This window comes from Hippopotamus amphibius, chromosome 12 (genome assembly GCF_030028045.1).
Source record: "Hippopotamus amphibius kiboko isolate mHipAmp2 chromosome 12, mHipAmp2.hap2, whole genome shotgun sequence".
NCBI classification, from domain to species: Eukaryota; Metazoa; Chordata; class Mammalia; order Artiodactyla; family Hippopotamidae; genus Hippopotamus; species Hippopotamus amphibius.
The window spans coordinates 65,130,579-65,149,791 of record NC_080197.1 but is presented as its reverse complement, the minus strand read 5'-3'; the positions used below and the strand labels follow the sequence as shown (position 1 = coordinate 65,149,791).

General features: G+C 35.1%; 1 protein-coding gene across 7 annotated transcripts in view; it reads left to right on the top strand.

The window, feature by feature from the left end:
* PIK3C2G (phosphatidylinositol-4-phosphate 3-kinase catalytic subunit type 2 gamma) overlaps window positions 1-19,213 on the top strand; it is a 363,004-nt gene that overhangs the window by 294,919 nt on the left and 48,872 nt on the right. For 5 of the 7 annotated variants that reach the window (XM_057701641.1, XM_057701644.1, XM_057701643.1 and 2 more), the window contains 2 exons: window positions 1,838-1,913; window positions 13,336-13,430. In XM_057701641.1, coding sequence (XP_057557624.1) covers window positions 1,838-1,913; window positions 13,336-13,430 — 171 coding nt within the window. The remainder of the gene's footprint in view (window positions 1-1,837; window positions 1,914-13,335; window positions 13,431-19,213) is intronic. The other 2 variants (XR_009048372.1, XR_009048371.1) reach the window with 1 other exon arrangement.

The window sequence follows — 19,213 nt, the reverse complement described above, 5'->3', positions numbered from 1 at the left end:
AAAACTATGTTGAATAATAGTGGTGAGAGTCAACATCCTTGTCTTATTCCTGATCTTAGAGGAAATGTTTTCAGTTTTTCACCATTGAGAATGATACTGGCTGTGGGTTTGTCATATATGGCCTTTATTATGTTGAGGTAGTTTTCCTCTATGCCCACCTTCTGGAGAGTTTTTATGACACATGAGTATTGAATTTGATCAAAAGCTTTTTCTGCATCTATTAAGATGATCATATGGTTTTTATTCTTCAATTTGTTAATATGGTGTATCACATTGATTGATTGGTGTATATTGAAGAATCCTTGCATCCCTGGGATAAATCCCACTTGATTATGGTGTATGATCCTTTTAATGTGTTGTTGGATTCTGTTGGCTAGCATTTTGTTGAGGATTTTTGCATCTGTGTTCATCAGTGATATTGTTCTGTAATTTTCTTTTTTTGTAGTATCTTTGTCTGGTTTTGATATCAGGGTGATGGTGGCCTTGTAGAATGAATTTGGGAGTGTTCCTTCCTCTGCAATTTTTTGGAAGAGTTTGAAAAGAATAGGTGTTAGCTCTTCTCTAAATGTTTGATAGAATTCATCTCTGAAGCCATCTGGCCCTGGACTTTTGTTTGTTGGAAGATTTTTAATCACAGTTTCAGTTTCATTACTTGTGATTTGTCTGTTCATATTTTCTATTTCTTCCTGGTTCAGTCTTGATAGCTTATACCTTTCTAAACATTTGTCCATTTCTTCCAGGTTGTCCATTTTATTGGCATATAGTTGCTTGTAGTAGTCTCTTATGATGCTTTGTATTTCTGCGGTGTCTGTTGTAACTTCTTTTTCTTTCTAATTTTATTGATTTGAGTCCTCTCCCTTTTTATCTTGATGAGTCTGGCTAAAAGTTTATCAATTTTGTTTATCTTCTCAAAGAACAACCTTTTAGTTTTATTGATCTTTGATATTGTTTCTTTGTTTCTATTTCACTGATCTCTGATCTGATCTTTATGATTTCTTTCCTTCTACTAACTTTGGGTTTTGTTTGTTCTTCTTTCTCTAGTTCCTTTAGATGTGAGGTTAGATTGTTTATTTGAGATTTTTCTTGTTTCTTGAGGTAGGATTGTATTGCTAAAAACTTCCCTCTTAGAACTGCTTTTGCTGCATCCCATGGGATTTGGATTGCTGTGTTTTCATTGTCATTTGTCTCTAGGTATTTTAGCACACTCACTTCTTTGTTCTAAAATTATACAGAACTAGAATTTCTATTAAAGCATTCAAATACAATCTGTTTCCTCCACTAGATTGTGTTCTAAAAAGAGGGGTCTCCTTTTGCATCTTTCTGTTTCTAAATATCCCCTAATATTCCTCGATGCCATTGGTGTGGTCAGTAATTAGTGAGCATTTCTAGAATTGAAACTTGAGGAGTAATGGGTTTTCACTGAGTATCTGTGTCCTACTGAGAGTAATTTTTCTCCAAAAGCTTTATCCAATGGTACACATTTTCTAGAAAAAGGAGGTGTGAGATTCATACATAATTGCAAAGTTCAAGAATGTAAACATTATGGTGAGCTTTGAAAGCAGAGCACACCTGAGCCTCTTAAGGAAATATAAAGTAACCAGGTAGCTCATCTCATGAAAGTTAATTTTAACTTAGTGTAAAATTATAGCATTGATTTAATAAACTTCCTAGTATACTTTTCTCTATTTATGGAATCTATAAATATAGATATATCTATAAATAAAAGAGGTATCTATAAACATTGTATATTTGGGTCAATGTTTTCAAATACTAGGGAATGGGAACAATAAATAAATGTAGGATATGAAAGAATATTATATTTTGTCTTATTTTTCAGAGTGATTGTGTACTTAGTTTTTTCCTCTCTGAGCCTATGGAACAAACAATGGAAAAGTCATCACCTGTGGACCTTGGCAAGTAATTTTATCATTATTACTATGGTACAATTATTGTTTCAATATAATTGTACAAAAAAATCATAACTATAATTTTTTAAATTTCCAAATTCAAATCTCTTTTTAAGAATAAGGCTTTAAGATTCTTTTCTAACCACTTCCAAAGCTTTTTAACCCCTTAGAATATGTCTATCAAGTTAAATTAAACCCAGCTATATTTGTCTAATTATAGTAACTACATAATATCACAGTATTAACTCATTTCAATTAATTGTGCATTGAGATGGAATTGCATCTCAGAGACAAATCCTATTTTCCTCTGCAGGTTAGTCTTACAATTCACTCAACATCTTAGGAAGCAACAAAAATAAATATTAGGTATTAATGATGATCATCAGTTATCTAGCAGTTTCACTTTTTTTTATTCAGATCTTATTAGAGTATAATTACTTTACAATGTTATGCCAGTTTCCACTGTACGACAAAGTGAATCAGCTGTATTTATTCATATATCCCCATATCCCTTCCCTCTTGAATCTCCCTCCCACCCTCCCTATCCCACCCCTCTAGGTCATCACCAATCATCAAGTTGATCTCCCTGTGCTATGCAGCAGCTTCCCACTAGCTATCTATTTTACATTTGGTAATGTATATATGTCAATGCTACTCTCTCACTTCGTCCCAGTAGCAGTTTCACTCATCTCTTAAAGCTCAGTAATTATTCCATCTCCCTCATGAAGTCTTCTTTTATTAATAGGATCCCAAACTAGCCCAGCACAATTATCCACCCTATTCTCTGCCAAATGTGTGTTAATTCTAATTAATTTTTCTATCATCTCTCCTAGATTGTCAGAGACTGTTTTTGAATGTCCCATCAATCTTTTTTTTTTTTTTTGACAGTTTAAAATATTATTTTTTTTGGAGGGGCCCAGGTTTAATTCCATGCTTGGGGATGGGCCTTTACCCATTTGTTCATCTCCATGTTCTGCTTATCTCTAGTTTTATCTCATGTGAAACCAAGAGCATCTCGGCCAATAAAATAATAGAATGTCCTATCAATCCTAAGCATTCATAATATAATTCCATTGCCATTGGCCATCTAATACTAATACTAGTTTTTATTTCACATAAGATTTGCAAACCCATAATTTGCTAGGGCTCACCCCCCTTTCCTTTGCAGCTCCCAGTCTTCATTTTATCCACATCCACCTTCCGATTCTCTACCTTTCCTATTAGGGCCATCTGCTTATCCCCTCTGCCTGAATCTGACATCCTAGATACTTAACCATCAGATGTACAGTTCTCTATAGCCAGATCAGGTCATATAGTGTGATTATTTATTGTTACATATTTATGTGTCTGCCTTGTTTCTCCTGATAGTCTGAGAGTTACTTTAAATAAAGGATTTTCCCACTCTGCATTGCTCTGTACTAACAAATCCTAAATTAGTATATAAGAATTGTACCACTTTTATTCTACCACATTTTACTCATGTAACATTACTCTCTAAGATGCTTTGCTTATATAGCCAAACCATAAACAATATTAAGTAACAATTTCTTACATTTTATAGCATGTATTTAAAGAAGAATGATGTCCACAATATAAAATATTTTTATTATCATAATTTACAAATTTACAACAAATATCTTTTAAAAAATAGTATTAGCTGGGGAGATTTTTACAATCAATATTTATAAACTTGCATTAACCATATTAAAAAACCAATAATAATAAAGTTGCCAATTTTTAGAGATGTCAAACTTTTAAAAAAGCTGCTAGGTTGGCCTCTATTTGTCATTAAAGTTCGCAAAGAAAATTCTTTCTCTGCGTTTCAAGAAATAAACTGGATCACTATCAAGTTTTTAAATTTGCTGATTATTATTTTTTCTACAAGGTGTTTTAAAATATATACACACAAAAAAAAATTAGGACTCATTGTAGAAACTAAAATGGTTGCTTGAGAATTCTTTTCTGGTTTGCTTATATCTTACTACATCACACAGTACTCAGGATTTGTTTTGTCAGTGATAATGGACAAAAGATTTGATTCTCAATATTTTTAAATACAGGCTGCCTATGAAATACAGCCTATTAGCTTAAAACAACAGAACGCATCTTATAAACAGAATATGCAAATCATTACAACAAACAAACATTACCAGGAAGTTGTTCCTTCTTATATTCTTTAAATTATTTCCTCTTTCATACTTCTGAATTCTTAATAATAATACTTTTGTCACACAATATCAGTTGATTTTGAACAAGAAGCACAATATTATTTTAAGCATAATTCTTGTCAATTAGTTGAAACTTTGAGCTTATGTTGTTAAATGATTAGAGGATAAAGTTATTCAAGTGTATTAAAATAGGTTTATATAGGATGACCTTAAGCAAAAACCCCAGACTTTACCATTTTACTACCGCAACTAATGAATCAAGAGTGGATTCTGGACACATGATTCTTGGCACGTGACTTATAAAGATCATATTAGTAATCATTTGTAGTCCTGCATCTGGGAGATATTCATATTCCTTCGCCTTTACTCACTAACTAAACGTGCCTCAGCAGAACAACAGAAGAATTTATCTTATTCAAGTGCCAACCAATCACCTCTCTCGTCTACTTAACACTTTTCCTTGGCTTCTCATTGCCTTTAGGCAGGGCCAATTTCTTGGGCTTGTAACCTATACAGTCACACAAGGCACAGTGCTTAGAACAATCCTGCTGGCACTGTACTGAAATTCTTAATAATTTCTGTAAAAAGGGTTCTGAATTTTCATTTTGCATTTTTATTTCACTGATCCCCACAAATTATTTAGCTGGCTCAGCTCTTTGGAAAAAGACCAAATCCTCCTGATGCCCCTCAGCAGAATCCGGCACTGACCGATTTCCCTTTTCGGTCTAATACCATGTCCTTCCCCATCCGGATTCTTGTCTTTTTCCAGCTCCTCAACTAAGACAAGACCCTCAGTACCTCACAGATGCAGTTTCCTCTGCCTAGGTCACTTGACTCCTGTTCTACCTTCCCCATCATTTTTTGCATCCTGCAGATCTCATCTCAATTGCTTTCACTACATAGTCCTATAATGCTTTTTCCTCAAAATACATATTGCAATGATACCTATGTCATGTGCTTCTTTGTGACTAAAAATCCACGAAGACGTAATCCATGTCTGTATGGCTCAGCATGGTAACCCCAGTGCTATACTCAGTGTCCGGCCTACTCTAGATGCTCATAAAGAATTACTGAACAAATAACTGATGATAGAAAGAACGATAATGGGAGATATGTTAATATGCTCTGCCAAGGTATCTTGCCATTTGTATAAAAAGGACAAGAGAGAAGAAACCAAATCCCAAATTTATCCTATTTCTCTCACTGTCACCATTTTATGTAGAAAAGCCCTAGCACAAGGAATTCAAAGCTTCTCAACCACTAGAATTCTCTTGAAGTATCACCTGGGGAAAAAAATCTATAAATTATTGCATTAAATATTACAGACACCAGACTCAACCAAGGTACTAACCAGAAAGTTGATGGATTTTGTCTTGTATATTCTTTAATGACGGACTGTTTAAACTCCCCACAAATTAATATAGCCTCCATGCCAAATAATACCTCCACAAAAACAAAAATCATCCACCAGTACACAACTCTGACACAGAAGATAGATTTTTGTCAAGATAAACAATAACATAGGTAACGGAGTAGAACATGATCAAAGACAAGAGTTGCCAGGGTTAAGAGGGTGAATTAATGAGCGTGTTTAGAAGTCACTGATAATTACAAATGATTGCAAACAGGAGCTTTCAATCATTACCTCACATCACTACCTCCCTTTGAGATGTTAATTTAAAAGGGAGCGCAAAGCCATGCAGTCTGCATGGAAGGGTCTCTCTGGTTAATGTTCTAGCTACTTGCTCTGGCAAAGCCCAAACCAATTATCTATAGGTTGAAGTATGTTACCCAGGTTTTCAATTTAAATTTTAATGATAGGGAAGGACAAGAGGTGAAAGGTTAGAACTATTTGGAAATAAATACTTGTATTAAGTTGTTTCCCAAATTTTCAGTTGAAAGCTTTAAAATATGTATTTTGCTATACTGTATCATATAATCTCATGTTTTTAATTAGAAGATTATTTTAAATTGTTACTTGTGGCTGATGTGGGAAGGAAAAGATGAAAAAAGGATGAGAGTTAGAGGACTTTCTTTAATTACCTCATGTCTAATAGCTGGGTGCCAAAAGGCATCACTTAAAATCTAACAAATCAAGCAACAAAAAGTCTTAGCATACATAAGTAATGTTAGTGTGAGAGGAACACTGAGAAAGCTCACAGCATTGAATACATCAATAATTGGATGGTAGATCAAAGTAGATGAGAGAGATTATGCACACTAATTTTATCTTTGTTTCTATTAGGAAACAAATATTGTGAAAAGAATATTAAATAAAAGTAACCACTAGAACAACAATTAAAACTTCCATAAGTACCATAAGTACATAAAAATAAAAACAAATTACTTTGTGAAAAACTTTCTTTAAAAATCATAAAAACAAAAATATTTCTTTAATAAGAACCAAGCAAAAACGTATCTACTGTATCAATACGTATAAAGGGGCTTAACTCATCTATTAAGAAAATTCCAACTGGAGTGAAAGTGAAAACCATAACTCTGTATTTAATGTAAAAACACACCTAAAACAAAGATTGAAAATTAAAATATAGGCATAGGTATATTAGGCAATGCAAGGACATGGAAACCAGAAGTTACAATCTTACATAAAAAAGGTGGAATTTAGTCCAAGAAGCCTTGAATTAAGCAGGAATGGACCTTGAAACTATAACAAGTACAATTCTCAATAAGTACATAGGCAGTTACGATGACATATCAAATATGACAGCAGCATGTATAAAACAAATTATGGAACATACAAGGAGAAACACACAAAAACAAACTAGTAATAGGATGTTCTAATTTACTTCTCTCGATTTATGAAAGACTGAGTGGAAAGAAATGTAATACATAGGAAAACTAAATAGTAAAATTAATAAGGCAAATTTTGTTAATTTATATCAAACTCTTTATCCTAAAAATAGAGAATATATCTCCTTTCCAAGTGCCCACGGAACACTCATGAAAACAGATTATATATTAGGTCACAAAGGAAATTTCAATAAATCCTCAAAAGTAGAAATAGTATAAGACATATTCTCTCTCCCCACCCCCCCCTTTTCTTTTTTTTTTTTTCTTTTTTTGGCTGCATTGGATCTTCATTGCTGCACGGGGCTTTCTCTAGTTGCAGAGAGTGGGGGCTACTCTTTGTTGAGGTGTGCTGGCTTCTCATTGCAGTAGCTTCTCCTATTGTGGAGCATGGGCTCTAGGTGCTCAGGCTTCAGTAGTTGCAGTACACAGGCTCAGTAGTTGTGGCATGCAGGCCCTAGAGCACAGGGGCTTCAGTAGTTGTGGCTCATGGGCTCAGTAGTTGTGGCACACGGGCTTAGTTGGTCCACAGCATGTGGGATCTTCCCAGACAAGGGATGGAACCTGTGTCCCTCGCACTGGCAGGTGGATTCCTAACCACTGTGCCACCAGGGAAGTCCCATAGACATATTCTCTAATCGTGAGACAATACAGTGAGAAATCAATGGAAAAACTCAGAAAGCTAAAAGATACTTGTTTGGAGATATAAAAATTAAGCTCTCCTGAACAACTCTTGGGTCAGAAGGACTAACAAATCAAAATTGTAAAATTTCCAAAGAATGGCAATAGTGAAATACCACATCTCAGAGACCATGAAAGAAAGATAAAGCAATGTTCCAGGGGAAATTGGAATAATTGGAACAAGAGCCACAAAACAAACCGAAGGAAGACAAAAAGAAAAACATGGATAAATATAAAAGTAGATTTATGACTTAGAACACGGAAAACAGTAAATTAAATACATCTGGAAGTTAAAAGTAAACAATAAAATAAATAAGCCATTAGCTAATCTAATCAAAAGAATGGGGGCAAATGCAAATACACAAAATACAAAAGGAGAAGCAAGAAGTAACCATAGAAAGAGATGAAATTGAACAGTAGTAAGAGACTTTATTCAACTTTACAAAAATAAATTTGTAAATCTGTCTGAAATAGGTAGTGTTCTAGGGAAACACAATTTACCCCAGAAAAGATCAAATTAGATAAAAATAAATAGAAAAGTTTCAAAAAGCAACCTTTAAATCAGTACCAAGTTCAGATGATTTCCAGCGGGATTATGCCAAACTTTTAAAAAGCAGATAATTCTACTGTTATTTTAAAAATTCCAGAACAAAGTAAGGAAAATTTTCCATATTACTTTTATGAAGCAAATAAAGTAATTATGCCAGTAGCTTCAAGGATTATAAGGATTGCAAAAAAAGGAATCACAAGCTAACCTCACTTCTGAATTTAAATGGAAAATTCTAAATAAAATATTAGCCAAAATAATCCATCAGCATACTGAAGGAATATAATTCACCATGACCATAAATGCAAGAACATTTCAATGTTGGTAATGCACATAGTGTATAATTCTTATTATCATAGTAATAGATTTAAGGAGAAAATATCATGGTCATCATTACAGACCCTGAAAAGGCTTTTGATAAATTTCAATAAACTTTCTTATAAATGGGTAATGCCTTAGCAGGATAAAATGATTCCATCTTGGCTATCCAAAGCCCACATCAGGAATGACAGAGAAACAGTGAGAAAGTATTTCCACTAGAATATAAAATAAGGCACTATACCCTCAGGCATCATGATTACATTATGTTGTGCTGAAAGCACTAGCCAATGTGGCTCCTCCTTCACCTCCTTCAGGTCTTTGCTCCTTAGCTGTGTCTCATCCCCAGTATTGGTTGCCCCAGATCCAACAGCACACTGTGATGTGAAGTGAATGGGGCTGGAGTGTTCACTCAACTTGGGCTGGGACACGCACCAAGGTGTTTGCAGGAAACCCAGCAACCACTAGATCACCTCTTTCTGCCCTTCCTGGGGGCAAGCCAGCATGCATGTACTCCTCAGGAACAGAATCCAATCCCAGTGGTCCTCCAAACAGCTAAGGGGCACTTCTCCCCATATAGGACCCCAGGACTGGGGTGCCCAGTCTGTGACCCTCACTGCTCACTCCCCAGGGCAGGTTTCTGCCCATGAATTCTCCCTTTTCCTCTGAGTCTCCTCCCAGGGGCAAAGATCCCAACTCAATCACTTTTCTTTCCTTCCTGCCTGATTATGTGTATAGCTTTCTTACAGCCTTGGTTGTACAGGAGTCCTGCCAATTTCCAGTTAGTTTTCATATATAGATGTATATATATATATAGATGTATTTTTGATGTTTTCATGTCAGGAGGTGAGCTCCACATCCTCTTACTCCACCATCTTGACTGATCTCCAACAGATTTATTTTTAACTACATAAGCTAATTCTACAGTCATAAATAAATATAAACAAAGCAAAGCCAGGAAAACTTAGCAAAACAAAGCAAAGAGGTAAGACTAGCCTTATCAGATATAAAAACACAATACAGAGCATCAGTAATTAAAGCAGTGTGGTGTTGGTGTGTAAGTTGGTGAGCAAGTAACACAGAATGTCCATAGAGTCAAATATACTCAGGAACTTAATAGGCGCCCAAACCAGTAAGAGAAAATTCAGCAAATAATGTTGGCATAGTATACTTCATACCATATGCCAGGATAAATACCAAATAAATGAGATTTTAAATGTAAACAATGAAACCATATATACAACAAAGAAAACACAGAAAAAAATCCTTTCTAATCTTGGGATGAGCTTCTGTAGCTATGACTACAAATTCAGAAGCTGTAACAATTCTGCCTGATATAAAACACTGTAGCAAAGTTCAAAAAAAAGCAAAGATAAGTGGCAAGATGGGTGAGATATTTGCAATTTATCACATAGGAAGGGTTAATTATTTAACATGTAACCATCTCCTATAAGTTGGTAAGAAAAAGACCAGTGACCAATTAGAAAACTGTGTAAAGAATACAAAAAAAAAAAAAAAATCACATACACATACACACACACACACACACAAAATACAAGTGGCTCTTAACCAAATGAAAGAAACCTCAACATCACTCATAAGAAAAATGCAAACTACAACTACACTGATACCATTTGAACTCATCAGATGGGCAAAAATTCAAATATTTAATTAACAAGCTTGGTTATGAATCAGCAGGCACTCATACACTGCTGGTGATAATGCAAATTGATACAACCTCCATGAAAGGCAATTTGGCAATGTTTACCAAAATTACAAATGCTAATACCCTTTGACCCAGCCATTTTGCTGTTGAAATTAATCCTATGATATTTGTGCACAGGTACAAAATGGTACACACTCAAGGCTTTTTATTGCAGCATGGTTTGTAACAGCTGGAAGGCATTGGAAACAACCCACTTGCCCATCAATGGGTAAACTGTTAAATTATGGTACTTCTTCATGATGGAATAATGTGAAAGTATATTTTTAAAAAAAGAAGCTTTGTATTATTGATATGAATAATCTCCAAGATTGTCGTGCAGAATAGTAAACATGCTATTCCTTTTGAGGGGAAGGGGGAGGAATAAAAATACTTATTCATATTTACTTATATGGAGAAATTCTGGACAAATATGTGTCCATCTGGAGGAATATATGGAAAACTAATAAAATAATAATGGGAGAACTAGGTGAATAGGTGTTAGGGATGGGAGGAAGACTTTTTACTGTATACTTTAAAAATAAATTTTCATTTTTGAGTCATATGAATATTTTATCATCTGAAAGGAAGTTAAATTTTGAAATGCTATTTTTTAACATTAATGGACACATTATGCATAATAAGCCCTGTATTAGCTGCTGTAGTGCCATGCATTCAGGCATTTCAGCACGGTCATTATTTGGATCAGTAATATTTTAACAGTTCTTGGAGTTACTATAAATGGTTAGATTAACCATGAACCGCTTTCCCAGAATAACTTGAAGCAGAAAAATCAAGACATTCTAGCATCTTCTTGTCCCTGTGAAGCTATTCTCAAAAGTCTTCCTCTCTGGGCTTTTCATTTAAATTCTTTCCCTTAGATTATCAACCCCTCATTGCTCCTTTACAGCATGATATTCGAAAACATAGGCTTTGGAGATCATTTGACCCTGTATCAATTATTGTCTGCATAAGCTTGGACTAAATACCTCAGTTTCCTCATGCGTAAAATGGAGGTAACACAAACTTTATAGATTTGTTATGAGGATTTAGTGAGTTTATGTGCGTGAAACTCATAGCCCAACATCTGGCACACAATAAGTATTCTAAAAATACTACGTACTTATACTATTACTTCATTGACTACTAAGACTTCCTAGTGGCCAGCATTTTCAGTGGGTTCTAAACTCTGGCATGTTTTGGTGGATACTCTGGTTACTAATCTTGCATGAAAGGTTTAGGGTGGAATATCATCTTCAGTCAATTCAAGTAACAGTTGTATGGTTATCATTTAGACATTCACCCATCAATTTATGCTAATTTCCTGTCTTTGAATTAAAGCTCCTCTAATTAAATACATTGTTTCTAATTAATAATTCTTTCACTCTTTAATTGAAAAACAATGTTCATTGTGCATCTAAAAGTATCAGCATTTTTAGCATACTCATACCAAAATTTCAACTACATTTTTTATTACGAAATGCTGTTTACACAAATATTACAGTCAGAATTATCTCATAGTATCCCAAACTCAGTGTCACTCAGTCATTGTAATCAAGGTATTTTAAGGAAGAATTTTTTTATTATATTTACAAAATTACCATTTCAGTTGTAAGAAACACTCGATGTCAATTTCAATTATTTCAATGTCAGTAATCCACGTTAGCAATAAAATTAATTAATATTTCCTATTTAGAATATGTAAACTATTCTAATAAAGATGTAAAAAGCTTTGGGAGATGAAACTTACTGCTCAGTTTTAATTTTCAAGTGTTAGGATTAGAGAGCCAAGATTGACTATCAGAAAACAACCTGGACCCCAATGAGCCCACAACAAGACATTGCCAAATTCCTTATTATTAATAAATTTCTCCTGTCTGAATTCCCCCAGAGAAAATACAACTAGCAATTACCAAAGGAGATATTAGAAAGCTGTGAATTATGCTTAATCCTTGGGCTATAAACTGGAAATTTTTAATTAAAAAACTAAAGCCTTCATTTTAATGTTGGAATGATATAACTTGAAAGGAAAATTGAGGTTTACTTTTGTCATTAAATAAACGTTTAGTGCAACATTATGGAGAAAGCGCTGATTTATATATCCCTTGAGGAAATAGGGGAAAAAAGTAAGCCCTAAGGGAGATTATAATCCACTAAGCAAATTGAGACATGTAAGGTAATAATTATGATATAAATATTAAGTGATAAGGGCTGTGCTAGGGGAGTTCAGAAGGAGGTGACCACAGAAACTCTTTTGCATTTTAATTAGGCCTCATAGAAAGGTAAAAATCCAATAGCCAAAAATGGTGGAAGAGATCATTTCAAATAAAGGGAATAATATGAGCAATGTCTGGAAGGAAATAACAGAGCGTGTCTGTAGAACTGAACATATGGACTGCAGTATGAAATAATTATAATGGGAAATAAAACAGATTCAATAAGAAATAATACAAAGTGGAGAAATTCAGGCTTTTTTTCATAAGCTACGGAAAGCTATGAACCGAACTTTGAGTGAAAGAGTAATTTTATAAAAGTTATCCTGTGTACAAATACATTTGGGTTCTAGAGGAGGGGAAGGGAATGTTCTAGTAGTTCAGGTGAAAGATCCATATGCATCTGAACTAGGTACAGCGGAACTGGAACAGAAGGGGTGAGTGTAAATATATGGAGTAACTGCAAACATTCATTGAGCGATTACACCGTGAGAACTTTTGAATGTTACCAATTAATCTTCTCAACTGTCCTGAAGTAGGTAACTATTACCTCCATTTTACAGAAGTCTATTAACTTAGTCATGTTGACACAGTCTTTAGTGCTGAGACCTGCACCCCAGACTCAGTGACTTCTAAAGCCAGCACTTTCAACCTCTACGTTCTCTAATACTTCAACCTCATTGTACTGAACATTAAGGAGAAAGTTGGAGCCAAAAATGACACTGAGGTTTCAAGCTTAAATAATCGGGCAACTAATGGCATCAATCAAAACAAAACAGAATATGAGGAGGTAGAATTGATTCCGGAAGATTAGACACAAATCCCATCTCAACCAACCCAGTTTCCTGATGAGTATTATGTTTTCAGTGTGATCTGAAGAATGTTTCTTTTGCATATTATTCATTGGTCCTGTTTTAGTCTTTGAATGTTCAGTTTACCCTGTGATCAGCCACTTCCAATTTAACTCACTGAAACTCTACTGTTTCATCAGGTGAGAAGTTTCCTGACACGAAGCCTAAGGTGCAGTTAGTCATATCATACAAGGATGCGAAGCTGACCATACTTGTGAAGCACATGAAAAACATTGTGAGTTTATCTTATCTAATAAGAAACATGTAAACCTACACTTACAAATCACTTTCTTCCTTTAAGCAATTAATGTCAACAATCGCGAGAGGAATGGGGCCGGCCACCAAGTATAAGTAAAGGACAGTGAGCCAATTACAGTGTTCTGCCTCAGCATGACTGTGATCCTTGGGGGAAAGGCTATAAAATATTTCACAGGGAAATAAGCCTTTATTCAAAATGGAGTGTCAGGACAAATCTAGTGAAAAAGCGTTGAAAAAGCAGGACTAGCTAGAGTATTAAGAGCCAAAAGAGAAAAAGCTAGGCCCCAAGAATGTATATTTATCTCATCATGCAGAGCTTCATGGAAGACTGACTCATCTCTTTGAATAGTGCCAGCACCTCCTCTGTGAAGCCGAGCTCTTGTTTTCCCACAGACTGCCATTGAGTACCTTGAGTTATGCCACCAGAACAGTTATTATATTCTGATGTAATTCCTCAAGGATATTTCTTTTCCCTCAAAACTAGTAATTTTTTTGATGACAGGGACCCCATCTTTGCATCCTCAGAACCAAGAACATCAATGGTAGTTAGCCTCTAAGGAGAACTAACAGCTGCTCTCTCCATCATACCCCATTCCTCTCTGAAGATGGGTCGAGTAAGAGAGGTAAGGATGGCAATTGGGCTATGTCATTAAGTAAGGGGGTGGGGAGCTTTCTTTGTCACAAGGTAATTGATTACAGGTCTGGGTGCAACAGACAGAAAAGGGTTACTCTAAGCTTTACCAGCTTCTCTGGTCTTCTGCTACCCTAGCAAAACAGGTCCTCCACATGGTGAAACTTCCCAGGAGACTCCACTGATGTGGAGAAAGTCAGAAGCCCTGCTTTGGCTGTCTCCTTTATGCATATAAATCTCTAAGGAGGCATTTGGAAGGACTTAAAGAAGCAAACTCTTCTCAACATGACGTGCATCTGGAACACAGTAGAACTTAATAAATATTTGTTCATTGAACAAATATTTGGCATAACTTTCAGAGAATGCATCCTTTACAAATTTAGTATTAGCCAGATATCCAAGGATGCTTGTTTGTGAATCTGTGGTGTTTGCAGTCAGCAATTTTTGTAAGAACTGGGCAAATATTATTAAATGTGTTTTTGTAGGACTTTTACTCATTAAAATAATTATTTTCAATTGCTTTTGAGAAGTTAATCAGCTTAACTGAGAATAGCTGTTGCTTAAGAAATTCTTAGGCTGGGAAATGATGATGAAGTTAGATATCATTTATAGCTGTATGCATGTTCATGGACTTTAAGCATCTGTATAAATATACATGATAAAATAATAGACCATTAAGAAGTAGTGTTAATCAAGTTAACAGAACTTAAATATGTGCATGATATATAATTGTCAATTGAAAATAGTCCTCTTCATTCCATCCAAAAACAACAGAATACACTTTCTTTTCAAGTGCACATGGAACATTCTCCAGGATAGATCATATCTTGGGTCACAAATCAAGCCTCAATAAATTTAAGAAAATTGAAATCATATCAAGCATCTTTTCTGAGCATAGCACTATGAGACTAGATAGCAATTACAGGAAAAAACTGTAAAAAACACAAACACATGGAGGCTAAACAACATGCTACTAAATAACCAAGAGATCACTGAAGAAATCAAAGAGGAAATCAAAAAATACCTAGAAACAAATGACAGTGAAAACACAAAGGCCCAAAACCTATGGGATGCAGCAAAAGCAGTTCTAAGGTGGAACGGCATGGCAATACAATCCTCAAGAAACAAGAAAAATCTCAAAGAAACAATCTGGCCTTACATATAAAGCAATTAGAGAAAGAAGAACAAAAAACCTCAAAGTTAGCAGAAGAAAAGAAACCATAAAGATCAGATCAGAAATAAACGAAAAAGAAATGAAGGAAAAAATAACAAAGATCAATAAAACTAAAAGCTGGTTCTTTGAGAAGATAAACAAAATTGATAAACTATTAGCCAGACTCATCAGGAAAAGAGGGAGAAGACTCAAAGCAACAGTGTCAGAAATGAAAAAGGAGAAATAACAACTGACACCACAGAAGTACAAAGGATCATGAGAGACCACTACAAGAAACTATATGCCAATAAAATGGATAACCTGGAAGAAATGGACAAATTCTTAGAAAAGTACAATCTTCCAAGACTAAACAAGGAAGAAATAGAAAACATGAACAGACCAATCATAAGCACTGAAATTGAGACTATTAAAAATCTCCCAACAAGCAAAAGCCCAGGGCCAGGTGGCTTTACGGGTGAATTCTATCAAACATTTAGAGAAGAGTTAACACCTTTCCTTCTCAAACTCTTCCAAAATATAGCAGAGGGAGGAACACTCCCAAACTCATTCCATGAGGCCACCATCACCCTGATACCAAAACCAGACAAACATGTCACAAGAAAAGAAAATTACAGGCGAATATCACTGATGAACACAGATGCAAAAATCCTCAACAAAATACTAGCAAACAGAATCCAATAGCATATTAAAAGGATCATACACCATGATCAAGTAGGGTTTATCCCAGGAATGCAAGATTTCTTCAATATACACAAGTCAATCAATGTGATACACCATATTAACAAATTGAAGATAAAAGGCATATGATAATCTCCATAGATGCAGAAAATTTTTTGATAAACTTCAACACTCATTTCTGATGAAAACTCTCCAGAAAGTGGGCATAGAGGGAACCTACCTCAACATAATAAAGTCCATATATGAAAAACTCAGAACCAACATCATTCTTAATGGTGAAAAATTGAAAGCGTTTCCTCTAAGATCAGGAACAAGACAGGGATGCCCATTCTTACCACTATTATTCAACATAGTTATGGAAGTTTTAGCCATGGCAATCAGAGAAGAAAAAGAAATAAAAGGAATACAAATTGAAAAGATGAGGCAAAACTGTCACTGTTTGCAGATGCCATGATACTATACATAAATAACCCTAAAGATGCCACCAGAAAACTATTGGAGCTAATCAATGAATTTGGTAAAGTTGCAAGATACAAAATGAATGCACAGAAATCTCTTGGATACTTATACATTAACAATGAAAAATCAGAAAGAAAATTAAGGAAACACTCCCATTTACCATGGTAACAAGAATAAAATACCTAGGAGTAGACCTTCCTAAGGAGGCAAAAGACCTGTATGCAGGAAACTATAAGACACTGATGAAAGAAATCAAAGACAATACAAACAGATGGAGAGATATACCATGTTCTTGGATTGGAAAAATCAACACTGTGAAAATGACTATCCTACCCAAAACAATCTATAGATTCATCACAGTCCCTATCAAGTTACCAATGGCATTTTTCACAGAATTAGAACAAAAATTATACAATTTATCTAGAAAGACAAAAGACCCTGAATAGCCAAGGCAATCTTGAGAATGAAAATGGAGCTGGAGGAATCAGACTCCCTGACTTCTGACTATACTACAAAGCTACAGTAATCAAGACAGTATGGTACTGGCACAAAAACAGAAATATAGATCAATGGAACAAGATAGAAATTCCAGAGATAAATCCATGTACATATGGACAACTTATCTTTGACAAAGGAGGCAAGAATATACAATGGAGAAAAGACAGCTTCTTCAATAAGTGGTTCTGGGAAAACTGGACAGCCACATGTAAAAGAATGAAATTAGAACACTCCCTAACACCATACACAAAAATAAACTCAAAATGGATTAAAGACCTAAATGTATGGCCAGACACTATAAAACTCTTGGAAGAAAACATAGGCAGAACGCTCTGACATAAATGAGAGCAAGATCCTTTTTGACTCACCTCCTAGAATAATGGAAATAAAATCAAGAATAAACAAATGGGACCTAATGAAACTTAAAAGCTTTTACATAGCAAAGGAAACCATAAACAAGATGAAAACACAACCCTCAGAATGCGAGAAAATACTTGCAAACGAAGCAAGCAACAAAGGATTAATCTCCAAAATATACAAGCAGCTCATGCAGCTCAATATCAAAAAAAAACAAACAGCCCCATCCAAAAATGGGCGGAAGACCTAAACAGACATTTCTCCAAAGAAGACATACAGATGGCCAACAAACACATGAAAAGATGCTTAACATTACTAATCATTAGAGAAATGCAAATCAAAACCACAGCGAGGTATCACCTCACACCAGTCAGAATGGCCATCATCAAAAAATCTAGGAAAAAAAAATGCTGGAGAGGCTGTGGAGAAAAGGAGACTCTCCTGCACTGTTGGTGGGAATGTAACTTGATACAGCCACTATGGAAAACAGTATGGAGATTCCTTAAAAAACTAAAAAAAAAAAAAAAAAAACCTACCATATGACCCAGCAATCCCACTACTGGGCATATACACTGAGAAAACCATAATTCAAAAAGATACATGTACTGCAGTGTTCACTGCAACACTATATACAATAGCCAGGACATGGAAACAACCTAAATGCCCACCAACAGATGAATGGATAAAGAAGATGTGGCACATATATACAATGGAATATTACTCAGCCATAAAAAGGAACAAAATTGAGTTATTTGTAGTGAGGTGGATGGACCTAGAGTCTGTTATACAGAGTGAAGTAAGTCAGAATGAGAAAAACAAATACCATATGTTAATGCATATATATGGAATCTAAAAAATGGTACAGATGAACCCAGCGACAGGGCAAGAATAAAGACACAGATGTAGAGAATGGACTTGAGGATACGGGGTTGGAGTGGGGGGAAGGGGAGGGAGGGGAAGCTGGGACTAAGTGAGAGAGTAGCACTGACATATATACACTACCAAATGTAAAATAGATGGCTAATGGGAAGCTGCTGCATAACACAGGGAGATCAACTCAGTGTCTGGTGATGACCTAGAGTGGTGGGATAGGGAGGGTGGGAGGGAGGCTCAAGAGGGAGGGGATATGGGAGTGTATGTATAAATACAGCTGATTCACTTAGTTATACAGCAGAAACTGGCACAACAGTGTAAAGCAATTATACTCCAATAAAGATCTGACAAGAAAAAAGAAAAACAGTCCTCTTGGAAACTATACATACATTTCAGTAATGTCATTTCTCAAAACATTTTAGAACATGCCTGTTGGCATTGCTTTTAGATCTGCATATAAACCACACAATAAACTGGTTGATATTATTCAACAGTCATGCCTAATGTTTGATCAAAAGCAGTATTAACCAATTTGGTCACCCATTTTATTCACCACCTAAATCCCTAAATTACTTTTGACAGTTTTCAAAAATGCATTTTACACTCAGATGAAGTTGCACTACCAATAAGTATATTAAAAACCAGTATGATGCAAGCATAAAGGCGGGGAGTAAGTGAGTAAGAGCAAGAGTTTAAGATTTAGATCAAGTTACGGGTAAATGGAAAATGAGTAGGTGAATCCTATAAAAATTTGAAAACCGCTTAGGGCCACTAGAGCCTATACATCGCCAGTGCCCTCGGGAGGAAAGTCGTTAATAATGAAATCACCCTTCCCACTGGTTCTTCTCTCCTCCCCAATCTCTTAACATAGCCCTGGAACTCTTCTTTTTTTGTTTTCATTTCCAGGCTTGTGGCATTAAATACCACTTACATGTCTTTTTCTTCCATATTTTATAATTCTAGCTTGAAAGTCTCCTAAAATCCAGAATTATATGTAAAACTGAGTACTCAACAACCCTAGTAGAAATTCAGTAGGCATCACAAACCTAATATATATCCAATCAAACTTCTGATTACTGGTCCTCTAAAT